Below are 16,087 nucleotides of genomic sequence, written 5' to 3' on the forward strand. Positions count from 1 at the left end.
ATATATATTTTTTTTTTAAACTATAGCCAAGTGATTACCTGGACTTTCTTTGCTGGTTTTGGGCTCCTTTTAACGTGAACATGAACAGGTGTAGTTTCATCGATGTGAACATGGAGCAGAGGGGAGGTTCTGGTTTTCATTTCTCTTCTCAGCTGATCCGAAGGAACACAAAAGAATCAGATTACTTTTGCCTCATCTTCTAAGGATTGAGGGGGTTTATAAGAGAAATGTTTCTTTCATACAGAATGCAGGATAGCACAATGAAACACCACCTTTAGGACTTGGTTGAATTCAGCCCATACTGGGATACACAGCAACACACAATGAGTAAAGATGATTTCCTTTCCAACCCCACAAGGATCAAGTTGCTCCAAACCAACTCATAAGTCGATCCAAACTGCCAGTCCACTCCAATGTTACTGGAGTTGCTCCAGAACACTCACATCCACCCTTCCCTTTGGGGAATCTAGGACTAGCGGGGCATAGTCTAAAAATTAGAACCAGACCTTTCAGGAATGAAATTAGGAAACACTTCTACACTTGTAAAGAGCGGTAGAGGTTTGGAACTCTCTTCTGCAAACGGCAACCGATGCTAGATCAATTGTTAATTTAAAATCGGAGATTATCATTTTTGTTAACCAAAGGTGTTAAGGGATATGGGGCAAAGGTGGATAGATGGGGTTAGGCCACAGATCAGCCATGATCTCATTGAATGGCGGAACAGGCTCGAGGGGCTAAATGGTCTACTCCTGTTCCTATGTTCCTAAAACTCTGCACAAATGAAATTTTTTGCAATGCCACTCCCAACCACATGATTTAAAGCAGCTACAAAACAGACAAAGGCACGAAACACTTGCATTTATATAGCATCTCATTCTCAAGAGTTACTTTAAAATTCAGTGACTGCCCTGCAAAGGCAGCAGCATTCTACACCAAGCAAGATTCCACAAAGAGAGATGAGATGAATGACCAGTCAATTGGTTTCTGGTTGAGGGAGAAATGTTGGGAAACACTGGGATAACCTTCGAATAGTGCTAGAATATCCACCTGAAGCAGAAAAACAGGCATACACAGCCTCAGTGCAACACATCATCCAAAGCACAGCACCTCTTACAATGCAGCACCCCCTCAAGTACTGCACGGAAATATTAGCCTCGGTTTGTGCTCAATTCCTGGGAATAGATGACTCTTCACAGCAACAATTTATTCCCAGTAAAACATTTTTAACCAGGTCCATTTTAGAGTTTAAAAAAAAACTGCAATAAATTCTAATCTTCCTCATATATTAATCTATTACTTAAAATGTACACTGGATATTAAACACCAAGCACCTTGTGAAATGTTAACCACAGAAATATAGCAGAGTCAAAACACAAAAAGCAAGCAGTAAAGAAAAAGACACTGGCAGTAATTATACTTTTACACCCTGTCCTGCAGGGAAAGTGATTTGTTGCAGCAAGTGATGCTATTACTCAGATCCCAGCAGGTTTATTACTATAGGAGCTATTTGATGCAAAATTGGATCATCTCTCGACAACAGTAAAGTTTGCCAGACGTCAGACAGCACCAAATCATTTGCCAAACAGGAATTCACTTTCACACTCATTAATCAGTGATACATCATAGATTCACGGGAATTAATTCTAAATGATACCTCATCAAGGGCATACATTACAGTTCAGTGTAAAATAGTCTCATAACATTGTGGAAATCACTTCTTCCCAATCCCAAAACACACACACTCAAATAATATAAGCAACACTTCATCATAATAGATAGTGAGACTGACATTATTGTCACAGGTGGTTAATTGGAACACCTCCATTGCCAAATGAGATAAATCTGATTTTTTTGCCCTCTTAAAAACACATACAGATTTTACAACTAATGCACAATCACAAGTTCACCAATACTTAAACAAATGTATAAAGTATTCAAACAATTTTCTTTCCTTCTCTGCAGTACCAAAGCAAACAGGCTCCAAAGTCCTGGAAGAGTACATATTATCTCACGTCTTCTTTATGTTATATTATTTTTAAATAGTTTTTTTTTGGCTGCAATCTCGGAAAACTCAAGCCTCCTGGGAATTTCATACTTTTCAGGAGACTCTTTAGTTTCCCCCAAGTTATACAATCACTTTTGTACCAAGTCACATCCAAAACCAATTTGCAACATAACATATGTTTGAAAGAAGGGTTCATTCAAACCTGACTGGGGAAAGTAACCAGCTGTAGTATGTCCCCGACACTCAACCACAGAGACTTGAGCACATAATCCAAGCCGACACTCCAGTGTGGTACCGAGGGAGTGTTGCACTGCTGTCCTTTGGAAACAGTGTTGTAGGTCCCATCTGCCTGTTCCGATCAGTATCAGAGTTGGGTTTGACTGACTTTGGGGGGGCAGGGAGGGGGCGAACTCAAGATTCTGCCCAAAAGGAAGGAAGGGGACCGAATTGGGAACTGGGGAACGTCGAGGCACCTGGTCCAAACCAGAGTGTGGAAGTGTACGGACTCGTACGGGAGAACCTCCCCCCCCGCACACACCGGCCGCCCCAACCCCCCCCCCCCCACACCACCCACAACCCCGACCCCCCCCACACTGTCCACCAGCCCCCCCACCCACCCACACCGTCCACCACACCGCCCACCACCCCCCCTACCCACACCGCCCACCCCCTCCCCCCCGACTACTGCACACACCCATGCCCTCCGCCAATTACCCCGCACACACCAGCACCCCCCACTACCCCGCGCACACCAGCACCCCCCCCCCACACCAACCCCCCCCCCCCCCCCCCACTATCTCACACACACCAACCCCCCATTCCACACTCCGACTACCCCACGCGCCCATTCCACCCTCCGACTGCCCCACGCGCCTGCTCCACCCTCCGACTGCCCCACGCGCGCGCGCCACCCCGACTGCCCCTATGAATTTGACCCTACTGGTTGGTGGAATCACTGAACAACTTGAAATAAATAACAGTAGGGCCCCGAAGAAAAGTTACAGATTATCCTTAGCCCAATGCAACTTCAAGTCCGTCTGGCTCAGCAAGGTGACATTAACTCAGCATTTGAACTTCTGAGAGTTCTACGCGACAACATTGGAGCAGATTTGCAGTGTGTATTCTGCACAAGACATTTTGGATTGATACAGAATCACGGCGTATCTGCATCAGCTCGTTGTCGTGGCACTAACAGAGGTTTGTCACAAGAGCAAATCTTGTTTTATAATCTTGCACTGGATGAACAACCTACAGAAGAGGCTGCACACCAACTCAGACCAGGGCATGACCATCCACTTTACTGCTCGTAACAGCTTTAAACCACACAATGTCCAGGAGCAGGAGATATTAACAACAAAAATTCTGCTAACGTCTCCCTTCGTTCTTTTAGTGACCTTAATTTAATTCCCCTGAATTATAGATGCACTGAAATAGTTTTCCCTGAGTTACCTCATTAAAACCCCTCCATCACGTCTCTTTATTCTGGACAAAACTGCCCCAGTTTCTCTAGTCTCTCAATACAAAAGCCTCTAATCCCTGCTATTGTCTTGTTCAGTCTCTTCTGCGCCCTCTCCAAGGCATTCAATTACTTTCTACACAAGCTCTCACCTGGTCAGGGGTGTGACAATAAAAGCAGCGATCACTACTTTGGATGGACATTTTCCAACACTCCGATTCTATTACTTTGTCAGTGCAAAGTCTTATTGATTGCCATTCCATAAGATCATGGCTGATCATTCAACCTCAGTACCCCTTTCCTGCTTTCTCTCCATACCCCTTGATCCCTTTGGCCGTACTGCTGCACTGCCATCGTTAGTGCCACCGGGCCCCAAGATATGGATCCCTCGCAGTTGGCGGTAACCAAAGTAAACTTGCTGATTCATTAAATCTGGCTGCCAGGAAGACCCAATTAAAAAATAAACTGGTCTTCCCCGCCGCGGTCCCTTAGCGAATCTGGCATTTTTACTGACACTGGTTGTGTGTGTTGGGAACCAGCAACGGCACTTTAGCAGCTCAAGTCTCCTGGAAAACTGCTCGGATAACAAAACTCGCACAATCCCGAATTCTCCTTCAGCTGCAATTGTTCCATAGAATTTTAGCTAAGTTCAATTGACATTGAAGCTGTATCGTATGCACAAGATCACCTTACTCTGTGTAATAGAATCGGTGTGTTGGAAAATGTCAATCCAAAGTAGTGATCGCTGCTTTTATTGTCACACCCCTGACCAGGTAATAAGGTGGATGAATTAACTGTGTAAATAGATGTTAACGGATATGATGTGATTGGGATTAGAGACGTGGCTCCAGGATGATCAGGGCTGGGAACTCAACATCTAAGGATATTCAACATTCAGGAAAGATAGAATAAAAGGAAAAGGAGGTGGGGTAGCATTGCTGGTTAAAGAGGAGATTAATGCAATAGTTAGGAAGGACATTAGCTTGGATGATGTGGAATCTATATGGGTAGAGCTGCAGAACACCAAAGGGCAAAAAACGTTAGTGGGAGTTGTGTACAGACCTCCAAACAGTAGTAGTGATGTTGGGGAGGGCATCAAACAGGAAATTAGGGGTGCATGCAATAAAGGTGCAGCAGTTATCATGGTGACTTTAATATGCATATAGATTGGGCTAACCAAACTGGAAGCAATACGGTGGAGGAGGATTTCCTGGAGTGCATAAGGGATGGTTTTCTAGACCAATATGTCGAGGAACCAACTAGGGGGGAGGCCATCTTAGACTGGGTGTTGTGTAATGAGAGAGGATTAATTAGCAATCTCGTTGTGCGAGGCCCCTTGGGTAAAAGTGACCATAATATGGTGGAATTCTACATTAGGATGGAGAATGAAACAGTTAATTCAGAGACCATGGTCCAGAACTTAAAGAAGGGTAACTTTGAAGGGATGAGGTGTGAATTGGCTAGGATAGATTGACGAATGATACTTAAGGGGTTGACTGTGGATGGGCAATGGCAGACATTTAGAGACCGCATGGATGAACTACAACAATTGTACATCCCTGTCTGGCGTAAAAATAAAAAAGGGAAGGTGGCTCAACCGTGGCTATCAAGGAAAATCAGGGATAGTATTAAAGCCAAGGAAGTGGCATACAAATTGGCCAGAAATAGCAGTGAACCCAGGCACTGGGAGAAATTTAGAACTCAGCAGAGGAGGACAAAGGGTTTGATTAGGGCAGGGAAAATAGAGTATGAGAGGAAGCTTGCAGGGAACATTAAGACGGATTGCAAAAGTTTCTATAGATATGTAAAGAGAAAAAGGTTAGTAAAGACAAACATAGGTCCCCTACAGTCAGAATCAGGGGAAGTCATAACGGGGAACAAAGAAATGGCGGACCAATTGAACAAGTACTTTGGTTCGGTATTCACCAAGGAGGACACAAACAACCTTCCGGATATAAAAGGGGTCAGAGAGTCTAGTAAGAAGGAGGAACTGAGGGAAATCCTTATTGGTCGGGAAATTGTGTGGAGGAAATTGATGGGATTGAAGGCCGATAAATCCCCAGGGCCTGATGGACTGCATCCCAGAGTACTTAAGGAGGTGGCCTTGGGAATAGCGGATGCATTGACAGTCATTTTCCAACATTCCATAGACTCTGGATCAGTTCCTATGGAGTGGAGGGTAGCCAATGTAACCCCACTTTTTAAAAAAAGGAGGGAGAGAGAAAACAGGGCATTATAGACCGGTCAGCCTGACCTCAGTAGTGGGTAAAATTATGGAATCAATTATTAAGGATGTCATAGCAGCGCATTTGGAAAAGGTGACATGATAGGTCCAAGTCAGCATGGATTTGTGAAAGGGAAATCATGCTTGACAAATCTTCTGGAATTTTTTGAGGATGTTTCCAGTAGAGTGGACAAGGGAGAACCAGTTGATGTGGTGTATTTGGACTTTTAGAAGGGTTTTGACAAGGTCCCACACAAGAGATTAATGTGCAAAGTTAAAGCACATGGGATTGGGGGTAATGTGCTGACGTGGATTGAGAACTGGTTGTCAGACAGAAAGCAAAGAGTAGGAGTAAATGGGTACTTTTCAGAATGGCAGGCAGTGACTAGTGGGTTACCGCAAGGTTCTGTGCTGGGGCCCCAGCTGTTTACATTGTACATTAATGATTTAGACGAGGGGATTAAATGTAGTATCTCCAAATTTGCGGATGACACTAAGTTGGGTGGCAGTGTGAGCTGCGAGGAGGATGCTATGAGGCTGCAGTGACTTGGATAGGTTAGGTGAGTGGGCAAATGCATGGCAGATGAAGTATAATGTGGATAAATGTGAGGTTATCCACTTTGGTGGTAAAAACAGAGAGACACACTATTATCTGAATGGTGAGAGATTAGGAAAAGGGAAGGTGCAACGAGACCTGGGTGTCATGGTACATCAGTCATTGAAGGTTGGCATGCAAGTACAGCAGGCGGTTAAAAAAGCAAATGGCATGTTGGCCTTCATAGCGAGGGGATTTGAGTACAGGGGCAGGGAGGTGTTACTACAGTTGTACAAGGCCTTGGTGAGGCCACACCTGGAGTATTGTGTACAGTTCTGGTCTCCTAACTTGAGGAAGGACATTCTTGCTATTGAGGGAGTGCAGCGAAGGTTCACCAGACTGATTCCCGGGATGACAGGACTGACATATCAAGAAAGACTGGATCAACTGGGCTTGTATTCACTGGAGTTCAGAAGAAACGTTTAAAATTCTGATGGGTTTAGACAAATTAGATGCAGTAAGAATGCTCCCAATGTTGGGGAAGTCCAGAACCAGGGGTCAAAGTCTGAGGATAAGGGGTAAGCCATTTAGGACCGAGATGAGGAGAAACTTCTTCACCCAGAGTGGTGAACCTGTGGAATTCTCTACCACAGAAAGTTGTTGAGGCCAATTCACTAAATATATTCAAAAGGGAGTTAGATGTAGTCCTTGCTACTAGGGGGATCAAGGGGTATGGCGAGAAAGCAGGAATGGGGTACTGAAGTTGCATGTTCAGCCATGAACTCATTGAATGGCGGTGCAGGCTCGAAGGGCCGAATGGCCTACTCCTGCACTTATTTTCTATGTTTACAAATTATATGTATTCCCCATGGCACCTCAACAGGAGCAGACACACGGAAATCGTGTGGCATAGCTTCTAAACGGAAAAAAGCCTTGCATTTCTAGAGCGCTTTTCACAACCTAAGGACACCAGGGAGAACTCCCCTGCTCTTCTTCAAAATAGTGTCATGGGATCTCTTACGTCCACCTGAGCGAGCAAGATGGGGCTTCGGTTTAATATCTCATCCGAAAAACAGAATCACTCATTGAATGTAGCTGCAGAGATATTCCCACGTCCAAACAATAATTTTGTGGGTAGGTTTCGTATGTGAATTTGGAGGAGAAAGGAAGGAGAAGTGCAGTACGCCCACATGACCTGACTGTCCTCACTCTTTTAGAAGAGTGTTGCGGTGGCAGTATACGGGCGTCACTGAAGGGAAGGGTGCAAAGCAGCTCCTGTGACTGACACAATGTGGAGGAAAACGTGTTTGACCTTTCTGTGTGAGCATTTGCCCAACGTAAATTGTGGTTAAAAACCAAGAGGAGCTACACCAATTATTAGTCACAAGAAACCATTCCTGAAACCAGACATAGGATTGAATACAACAGATTATAAAGAGAAAACAGTAAGTTCGCTTCAGTTGCTAGTTATGCTATTTATTCCTCCCCATCAGTGCCCACTCACCTTTTCTGTTCGATACTGAATAAGGAGCTGGTCAATCTGATTTTCAATCTCCTGCAACTTCACTGCCAAGTGCTAAAAAGTAACATTAAAAAATGTAATACAATTTCTGAGATTGAACAATCCCCCATGGTTTCTGCATACCTGCGTATGTGGTGCAATAACCTCCTACCCAAGAGATGACCAGTTTTCCTTCAAGTTCTTGTTTTACATATTTGAAAAGATACTATTTATATTTAAATGTATACAAAATGTGCGTCTTTTGGGTTGAATTTGTAATACAGATTGAGGATGAGGAAGTTGTGTCTCAAACGAGCGTACTATGCTTAAACAAAGGGGGCTACAGTGGGATGAGGGCAGAGTTGGCTAAAGTAGAGTGGGAACACAGACTAAACGGTGGCACAATTGAGGAACAGTGGAGGACTTTTAAGGAGCTCTCTCATAGTGCTCAACAAAAATATATTCCAGTGAAAAAGAAGGGCGGTAAGAGAAGGGATAACCAGCCGTGGATAAACAAAGAAATAAAGGAGAGTATCAAATTAAAAACCAATGCGTATAAGGTGGCCAAGGTTAGTGGGAAAATAGAAGATTGGGAAAATTTTAAACGACAGCAAAGAATGACTAAGAAAGCAATAAAGAAAGGAAAGATAGATTACGAAGGTAAACTTGCGCAAAACATAAAAACGGATAGTAAAAGCTTTTACAGATATATAAAACGGAAAAGAGTGACTAAAGTAAATGTTGGTCCCTTAGAAGATGAGAAGAGGGATTTAATAATGGGAAATGTGGAAATGGCTGAGACCTTAAACAATTATTTTGCTTCGGTCTTCACAGTGGAAGACACAAAAACCATGCCAAAAATTACTGGTCACAGGAATGTGGGAAGGGAGGACCTTGAGACAATCACTATCACTTGGGGGGTAGTGCTGGACAGGCTAATGGGACTCAAGGTAGACAAGTCCCCTGGTCCTGATGAAATGCATCCCAGGGTATTAAAAGAGATGGCGGAAGTTATAGCAGATGCATTCGTTATAATCTACCAAAAGTCTCTGGACTCTGGGGAGGTACCAGCGGATTGGAAAACAGCTAATGTAACGCCTGTGTTTAAAAAAGGGGGCAGACAAAAGACAGGTAACTATAGGCCGGTTAGTTTAACATCTGTAGTGGGGAAAATGCTTGAAACTATCATTAAGGAAGAAATAGCGGGACATCTAGATAGGAATAGTGCAATCAAGCAGACGCAGCATGGATTCATGAAGGGGAAATCATGTTTAACTAATTTACTGGAATTCTTTGATGATATAACGAGCATGGTGGATAGAGGTGTACCGATGGGTGTGGTGTATTTAATTTTCAAAAGGCATTCAATAAGGTGCCACACAAAAGGTTACTGCAGAAAAAAAGGGTACGCGGAGTCAGAGGAAATGTATTAGCATGGATAGAGAATTGGCTGGCTAACAGAAAGCAGAGAGTCGGGATAAATGGGTCCTTTTCGGGTTGGAAATCGGTGGTTAGTGGTGTGCCACAGGGATCGGTGCTGGGACCACTACCGTTTACAATATACATAGATGACCTGGAAGAGGGGACAGAGTGTAGTGTAACAAAATTTGCAGATGACACAAAGATTAGTGGGAAAGCGGGTTGTGTAGAGGACACAGAAAGGCTGCAAAGAGATTTAGATAGGTTAAGCGAATGGGCTAAGGTTTGGCAGATGGAATACAATGTCGGAAAGTGTGAGGTCATCCACCTTGGAGGAAAAAAAACAGTAAAAGTGAATATTATTTGAATGGGGAGAAATTATAACATGCTGTGGTGCAGAGGGACCTGGGGGTCCTTGTGCATTAATCCCAAAAAGTTAGTTTGCAGGTGCAGCAGGTAATCAGGAAGGCGAATGGAATGTTGGCCTTCATTGCGAGAGGGATGGAGTACAAAAGCAGGGAGGTCCTTCTGCAACTGTATAGGTTATTGGTGAGGCCGCACCTGGAGTACTGTGTGCAGTTTTGGTCACCTTACTTAAGGAAGGATATACTAGCTTTGGAGGGGGTAGAGACGATTCCCGAGGCTGATTCCGGAGATGAGAGGGTTACCTTATGATGATAGATTGAGTAGACTGGATCTTTACTCGTTGGAGTTCAGAAGGACGAGGGGGGATCTTATAGAAACATTTAAAATAATGAAAGGGTTAGACAAGATAGAGGCAGAGAGGTTGTTTCCACTGGTCGGGGAGACTAGAACTAGGGGGCACAGCCTCAAAATATGGGGGAGCCAATTTAAAACCGAGTTGAGAAGGTATTTCTTCTCCCAGAGGGTTGTGAATCTGTGGAATTCTCTGCCCAAGGAAGCAGTTGAATACATTCAATGAGCTAGCCTCAAGTCACAGATAGATAGATTTTTAACCAATAAGGGAATTAAGGGTTATGGGGAGCGGGCGGGTAAGTGGAGCTGAGTCCACGGCCAGATCAGCCATGATCTTGTTGAATGGCGAAGCAGGCTCGAGGGGCTAGATGGCCTACTCCTGTTCCTAATTCTTATGTTCTTATGTATGACACAAAGACTGCCTACTTCCACCTCCATAATATCACCCATCTCCGTCCCTGTCTCAGCCCATGTGCTGCTGGAACCCTGATTCATGCTTTAGTTACCTCCAGACTCGACTATTCCGATGCTCTCCATGCCGGCCTCCATAAACCTGAGCTCATCCGAAACTCTGCTGCCCGTATCCCAGTCCCACTCATGCACCACTCCCATGCTCACCGACCTACAGTGGCTCCGGCAATGCTTTGATTTAAAAATTCGCATCCTGGTGTTCAAATCCCTCCATGGCCTCACCCCTTCCTATCTCTAATCTCCTCCAGCACTACAACCCTCCAAGATCTCTGCGCTCCTCCAACTCTGCCTCTTCATTCGCTCCACCATTGGTGGCCGTGCCCTCAGCTGTACAGGCCCCAAGCTCTGGCATTTTCTCCATAAACTTCTCCGCCTCTGTCTCTCCACCTTCAAGATGCTCCTCAAAACCTACCCCTTGGACCAAGCTTTTACTCACCTGTCCTAATGTGTCCTTCCTTGGCGCAGTGTCAATTTTTGTGTGATTACACTTCTGTAAAGTGCCTAGGGATGTTTTACTAAGTTAGAGACACTACATAAATGAAAGCTGTTGTATCTAACCTCAAGTGTGATCACACTAATTTTGTTATCCTTGCTAATTTTTTCCCTCCCCTCCCAAAGGCATTAATTTCTTCACGGGAGTCCTCCTGTACCTCACCCATGTATTCGGTGTTCATGTGTATGCCTTGGCAGGATAGTTGAGCATAATTCACGCACTCGTACACAAATACGCAAGGGATTATGCAATAGTGGAACACTTGGAAACCATAGAAAATAGGTGCAGGAGTAGGCCATTCGTCCTTCGAGCCTGCACCACCATTCAATAAGATCATGGCTGATCATTCACCTCAGTGCCCCTTCCCTGCTTTCTCTCCATACCCCTTGATCCATTTAGCCATAAGGAATTTTATTTCACCTAATGTAGCCATTACTGATAGCACAACCCAATCATTACACTTTTGTGAAACAGAGAACGGTCCTAGTGGATTACCAGGCTGCAATCAGCTCAACTCACCATGTTTTCTGCTTCTGACTGGGTCAGCTTTTCACGGAGCATTTCCTTGTGCTCCAACAGCCTCAAGACCACCCCACACACACCAACCACCCCACCCTCCCCGACTACCCCACACGCACCAACCACCCCACCTCCCCCACACGCACCAACGACCCCGCCCCCCCCACAACTACCCCACACGCATCAATGATCCCGCCCCTCACAAGCACCAACCACCCCCGCCCTGACTACCTCACACGCACCAACCACCCCTCCCCGACTACCTCACACGCACCAACCACCCCTCCCCGACTACCTCACACGCACCAACCACCCCTCCCCGACTACCCCACACGCACCAACCACCCCTCCCCGACTACCTCACACGCACCAACCACCCCTCCCCGACTACCCCACATGCACCAACCAACCACCCCCGCCCCTCACACGCACCAACCACCCCAACCCGACTACCCCACACACACCAACCGCCCCTCCCCGACTACCCCACACGCATCAACGATCCCGCCCCTCACAAGCACCAACCACCCCCGCCCTGACTACCCCACACACACCAACCGTCCCTCCCCGACTACCCCACACACACCAACCGCCCCTCCCCGACTACCCCACACACACACACGCACCAAATCCCCCCCCCCCCGACTGCCCCACACACACCAACCCCCCGGACTGCCCCACCCACACACACACACACCAAATCCCCCCCCCGCCCCCCGACTGCCCCACCCACACACACACACACACACACACACCAACCCCCCGGACTGCCCCACACACACACACACGCCACGCACACATCTCATTGACTATTTGTGGGATCTTGCTGTGCGCACTAATGGCCGCCGCCATCTTCCCCCAAACAACAGTCATTCCCTTTTCTTGGTGGGGTTGTTGTGAAGCGTTTTTTTGGAGACATGTGTCTCATATATATATATATATATATATATATATATATAAAACGAGCATTGTGGCCCTGCCTCTGCTGTCTCACTGTCCCCGCTCCCTTACCGTGCGAAACTCCGTCCGCTGACGGCCGGGCTCAGGCGGTTGGGCTGGCCAGCTGGCGGATGCGCTTTCCTCGCTTGCGATTGGTGCGTTCGAATCGCCTCAACGGCTCATCCCCGCCTCCCATTGGCTACTCCGCCGACCCCCGGGGTCAACCGTCTGGATGTTCTCCTCCGGGTTATGCTTGCTGCTGGATCACCATGGCAACCGACAAGCCCAGAAGTCTCATCTGTCACCTTGGCTGCTGGGCTTTTCTCGACATTTCTTGTAAATTATAACAATTCAAACATGCGCCACCTTGCTAATGGGGCAACAACCATTGGAACCTGCTAACTCACCTAAAACGTTCAAGGAGACCTAACACATCAAATCAACACAGAAAATGCTGGAAATACAAACAGAGTTAACGTTTCGGGTCTGTGACCCTTCCTCGGAACTGGAAAAGTTTGGCGATAAAACAGATTCTTAAGAAAGAAAGATTTGGATTTATATAGCACCTTTCACGACCACCGGACGTCTCAAAGCGCTTTACAGCCAATGAAGTACTTTTGGAGTGTAGTCACTGTTGTAATGTGGCAGCCAATTTGCACACAGCAAGCTCCCACACACAGAACATAAGAATTAGGAACAGGAGTAGGCCATCTAGCCCCTCGAGCTTGCTCCGCCATTCAAAAAGATCATGGCTGATCTGGCCGTGGACTCAGCTCCACTTACCCGCCCGCTCCCCATAACCCTTAATTCCCTTATTGGTTAAAAATCTATCTATCTGTGATTTGAATACATTCAATGAGCTAGCCTCAACTGCTTCCTTGGGCAGAGAATTCCACAGATTCACAACCCTCTGGGAGAAGAAATTCCTTCTCAACTCGGTTTTAAATTGGCTCCCCCGTATTTTGAGGCTGTGCCCCCGAGTTCTAGTCTCCCCGACCAGTGGAAACAACCTCCCTGCCTCCATCTTGTCTATCCCTTTCATTATTTTAAATGTTTCTATAAGATCACAGCAACGTGATAATGACCAGATAGTATGTTTTTTAATGATGTTGATTGATAAATATCGGTCAAGACCTCATTGGCTCTTCTTTGAAACAATGCCTTTTGATAGTTTACATGCACTTGAGAGAGCAGACGGGGCTTCAGTTTAACATCTCATCTGAAAGATAACACCTCTGACAGTGCAGCACTCCCTCAGCACTGCACTGGAGTGTCAGCCTAGATTTCTTTGTGCTCAAGTCCCTGGAGTGAAGACTTGAACCCATAACCTTCTGACTCAGAGGCAAGAGTGCTACCCACTGAGCCACAGCTGACACTTACACCATTTACACTTCCTCTAGACCCATCATTTGTTTCTAGTGTTTCCAACATTTTGTGTTTCTATTGTTAAAGAACGTACCTTTTTATAGATCCTTTCACCTCAGGATGTCTCAAAGCATTTCACGGCCTATGAATTACTTTTGAATTGTAGTCACTGTTATGTATCCAATCTGTGCACAGCAAAGTCCCACAAACAGCTATGAGATAGAAGATTAGTTAATCTTCAGCAGCACCTCCCAAACCTGCGACCTCTACCACCTACAAGGACAAGAGGCAGCAGATGCATGAGAACACCATCACCTGCAGGTTTTCTTCCAAGTCACACACTGTCCCATCTTGGATATATATCAGCCCTTACTTTATTGTTGCTGGGTCAAAGTCCTGAAACTTGTCGAAGACACCGATTCAAGGTAAGACTCTTAACATAAGCAGACCGTCAGATTGTTAGTTTATTGCTACTTGCATACAAGGGGAGAGTGCCCTCGACAAAGGCTTAGGGTACCAACTCCGACAATCTACAGAAATGTGGAATATTTATACATCCAAGTAAACAAGTTCTATCATATGTGATGGTTCCTCTTTTTTTTGTAATAGTGCAGAGTCTAGCAGTTTACAATTACCTCATCATGTTATCCAATGGAAACTTGTCTTAGCTACCCTTTGGGCTAACCTTTTCCTTGACCCCCTGATAACTATGTCTGGTTTTTGGTTATCACATCCTTATTGTGATTATAATTAGACAAGAGAAGACAGATGACCTTAGCTGCTGTGAGGTATTGCAACCCGTGGTTTCAACTGCTGACAGCTTGTTTGCTGAAGTAAGCTCTAATTCCTAGGTTGACCAAATATAATGTCCCAGCAAGCCTTGCAATCTATGGTTGCTCTTTTTCTATCTTTCCACATTCTTCCCTTTTGTCCCTATAGGGACAATAACTTTTAGTCCAATTGAATTTTAGAGAGTCTCTCCATCTCCATGGTTTCTGTCTTCTCTGAGGCTTCTGGGGTTGTGGTTACCATCATGGTGGTCGCCCCCGCTGGTACGGCTGTAGCCCCTAGTTGCGCACAGCAACATTTTATCATGACAAATACCAAATATAGAGCAAAGATAATGACCAGGAATATGATCAGCCCTTGTACTATGGTTTTACCTATAGGCCCGAACCATTCACTGCCCAATCAAACATGCCCCAGGAACCTGGTTTCTTTAACTTTTCAACTTCCTTCCAGATGTGGTCCACTAAGTTACCTATTTCCTCAGAATTATCAGGAATGTACGTGCAATACTCGGACCCCATTAGTGCACATGTTCCACCCTTTTCTGCTAGCAGATAGTCTAGAGCCATTCTATTTTGCAAAGCTACTGTTCTTATAGCCACCATCTCATCGTTTAATCCGCTTATAGCTTCTGCAGTGTCGTTTGCTACCTCTTCTAATATTCTAGCCACTTTTCTTATTTCTCTTATGGCAAATGCTACTCCTAGAGGGGGATCAAGGATAGAAAAGAATCGTTTTGTTTCTGTAATGGCTCGTCTGGATCGATAATGCGGGTGATTTGCGAGAGAGGATAAGTGACGAATGTATGGTACCACATATGCCAGGTAACATGATCCTGTCCAGCCCCTTGGCAACCAGGGGTAGACCTTGTGGCCACAAACATAGAAACATAGAAAATAGGTGTAGGAGTAGGCCGTTTGGCCCTTCGAGCCTGCACCGCCATTCAATGAGTTCATGGCTGGACATGCAACTTCAGTACCCCATACCCCTTGATCCCCCTAGTAGTAAGGATTACATCTAACTCCTCTTTGAATATATTTAGTGAATTGGCCTCAACAACTTTCTGTGGTAGAGAATTCCACAGGTTCACCACTCTCTGGGTGAAGAAGTTTCTCCTCCTCTTGGTCCTAAATGGCTTACCCTTATCCTTAGAAAAAGTAATCACCCAACATGGGGCTCGAACCCACGACCCTGAGATTAAGAGTCTCATGCTCTACCGACTGAGCTAGCCGGGCTTCTCAAAGTATGTTCCATTGTACGAGGTGGTTTTATCCACATCAAACCCTGCAGATACCAGGGAATAGTTGAAAGTACCTATCTGGTTGGCGTATGGGACATTCAATGTACAACCATAAAACTGAGAGGACGTATAAAGGGGAAACGCGTCAGGAGTGCCCATCACTGTAAAATTATATTCGCACTGACTCGTGCCTACGAATATTCCTCCGGCCAAGTTCCTTACTAAACATATTGTCCCCGGTGGCCTTCCCATACCTGTGGCCCTGGTAAGGGTGAGGAAGGGAGGCTGTTGGGAGTGGTCATACCTTGGTTGGTATGACCCTTCAAAAGGTATTCAGACGATATCCCCCCTTTTCTCAGGGCTCTGCAGATATGGGGTAAAATGATAAACTAGAGGATTCCACCATCTTCCTGT

At 45.6% G+C, this 16,087-nt stretch overlaps 1 protein-coding gene and 1 non-coding gene across 5 annotated transcripts in view; both read right to left on the bottom strand.

The window, feature by feature from the left end:
- Window positions 1–12,424, bottom strand: part of odf2a (outer dense fiber of sperm tails 2a) — a 101,916-nt gene extending 89,492 nt beyond the window's left edge. For 2 of the 4 annotated variants that reach the window (XM_070863700.1, XM_070863697.1), the window contains exons 1-3: window positions 11,341–11,407; window positions 7,725–7,796; window positions 39–152 (exon numbers count right to left, since the gene is read on the bottom strand). In XM_070863700.1, the coding sequence (XP_070719801.1) occupies window positions 39–152; window positions 7,725–7,796; window positions 11,341–11,382 (228 nt within the window). In that variant the 5' untranslated portion in view covers window positions 11,383–11,407. Of the gene's footprint in view, window positions 1–38; window positions 153–7,724; window positions 7,797–11,340; window positions 11,408–12,351 lie in introns of those variants that run through there. The other 2 variants (XM_070863699.1, XM_070863698.1) reach the window with 2 other exon arrangements.
- Window positions 12,425–15,595: 3,171 nt separating this feature from the next.
- Window positions 15,596–15,668, bottom strand: trnak-cuu (transfer RNA lysine (anticodon CUU)). Its single transcript has one exon. It is a non-coding gene; the product is annotated as a tRNA-Lys (tRNA).
- Window positions 15,669–16,087: the final 419 nt, after the last annotated feature.

Source organism: Pristiophorus japonicus, chromosome 20 (genome assembly GCF_044704955.1).
Source record: "Pristiophorus japonicus isolate sPriJap1 chromosome 20, sPriJap1.hap1, whole genome shotgun sequence".
NCBI classification, from domain to species: Eukaryota; Metazoa; Chordata; class Chondrichthyes; family Pristiophoridae; genus Pristiophorus; species Pristiophorus japonicus.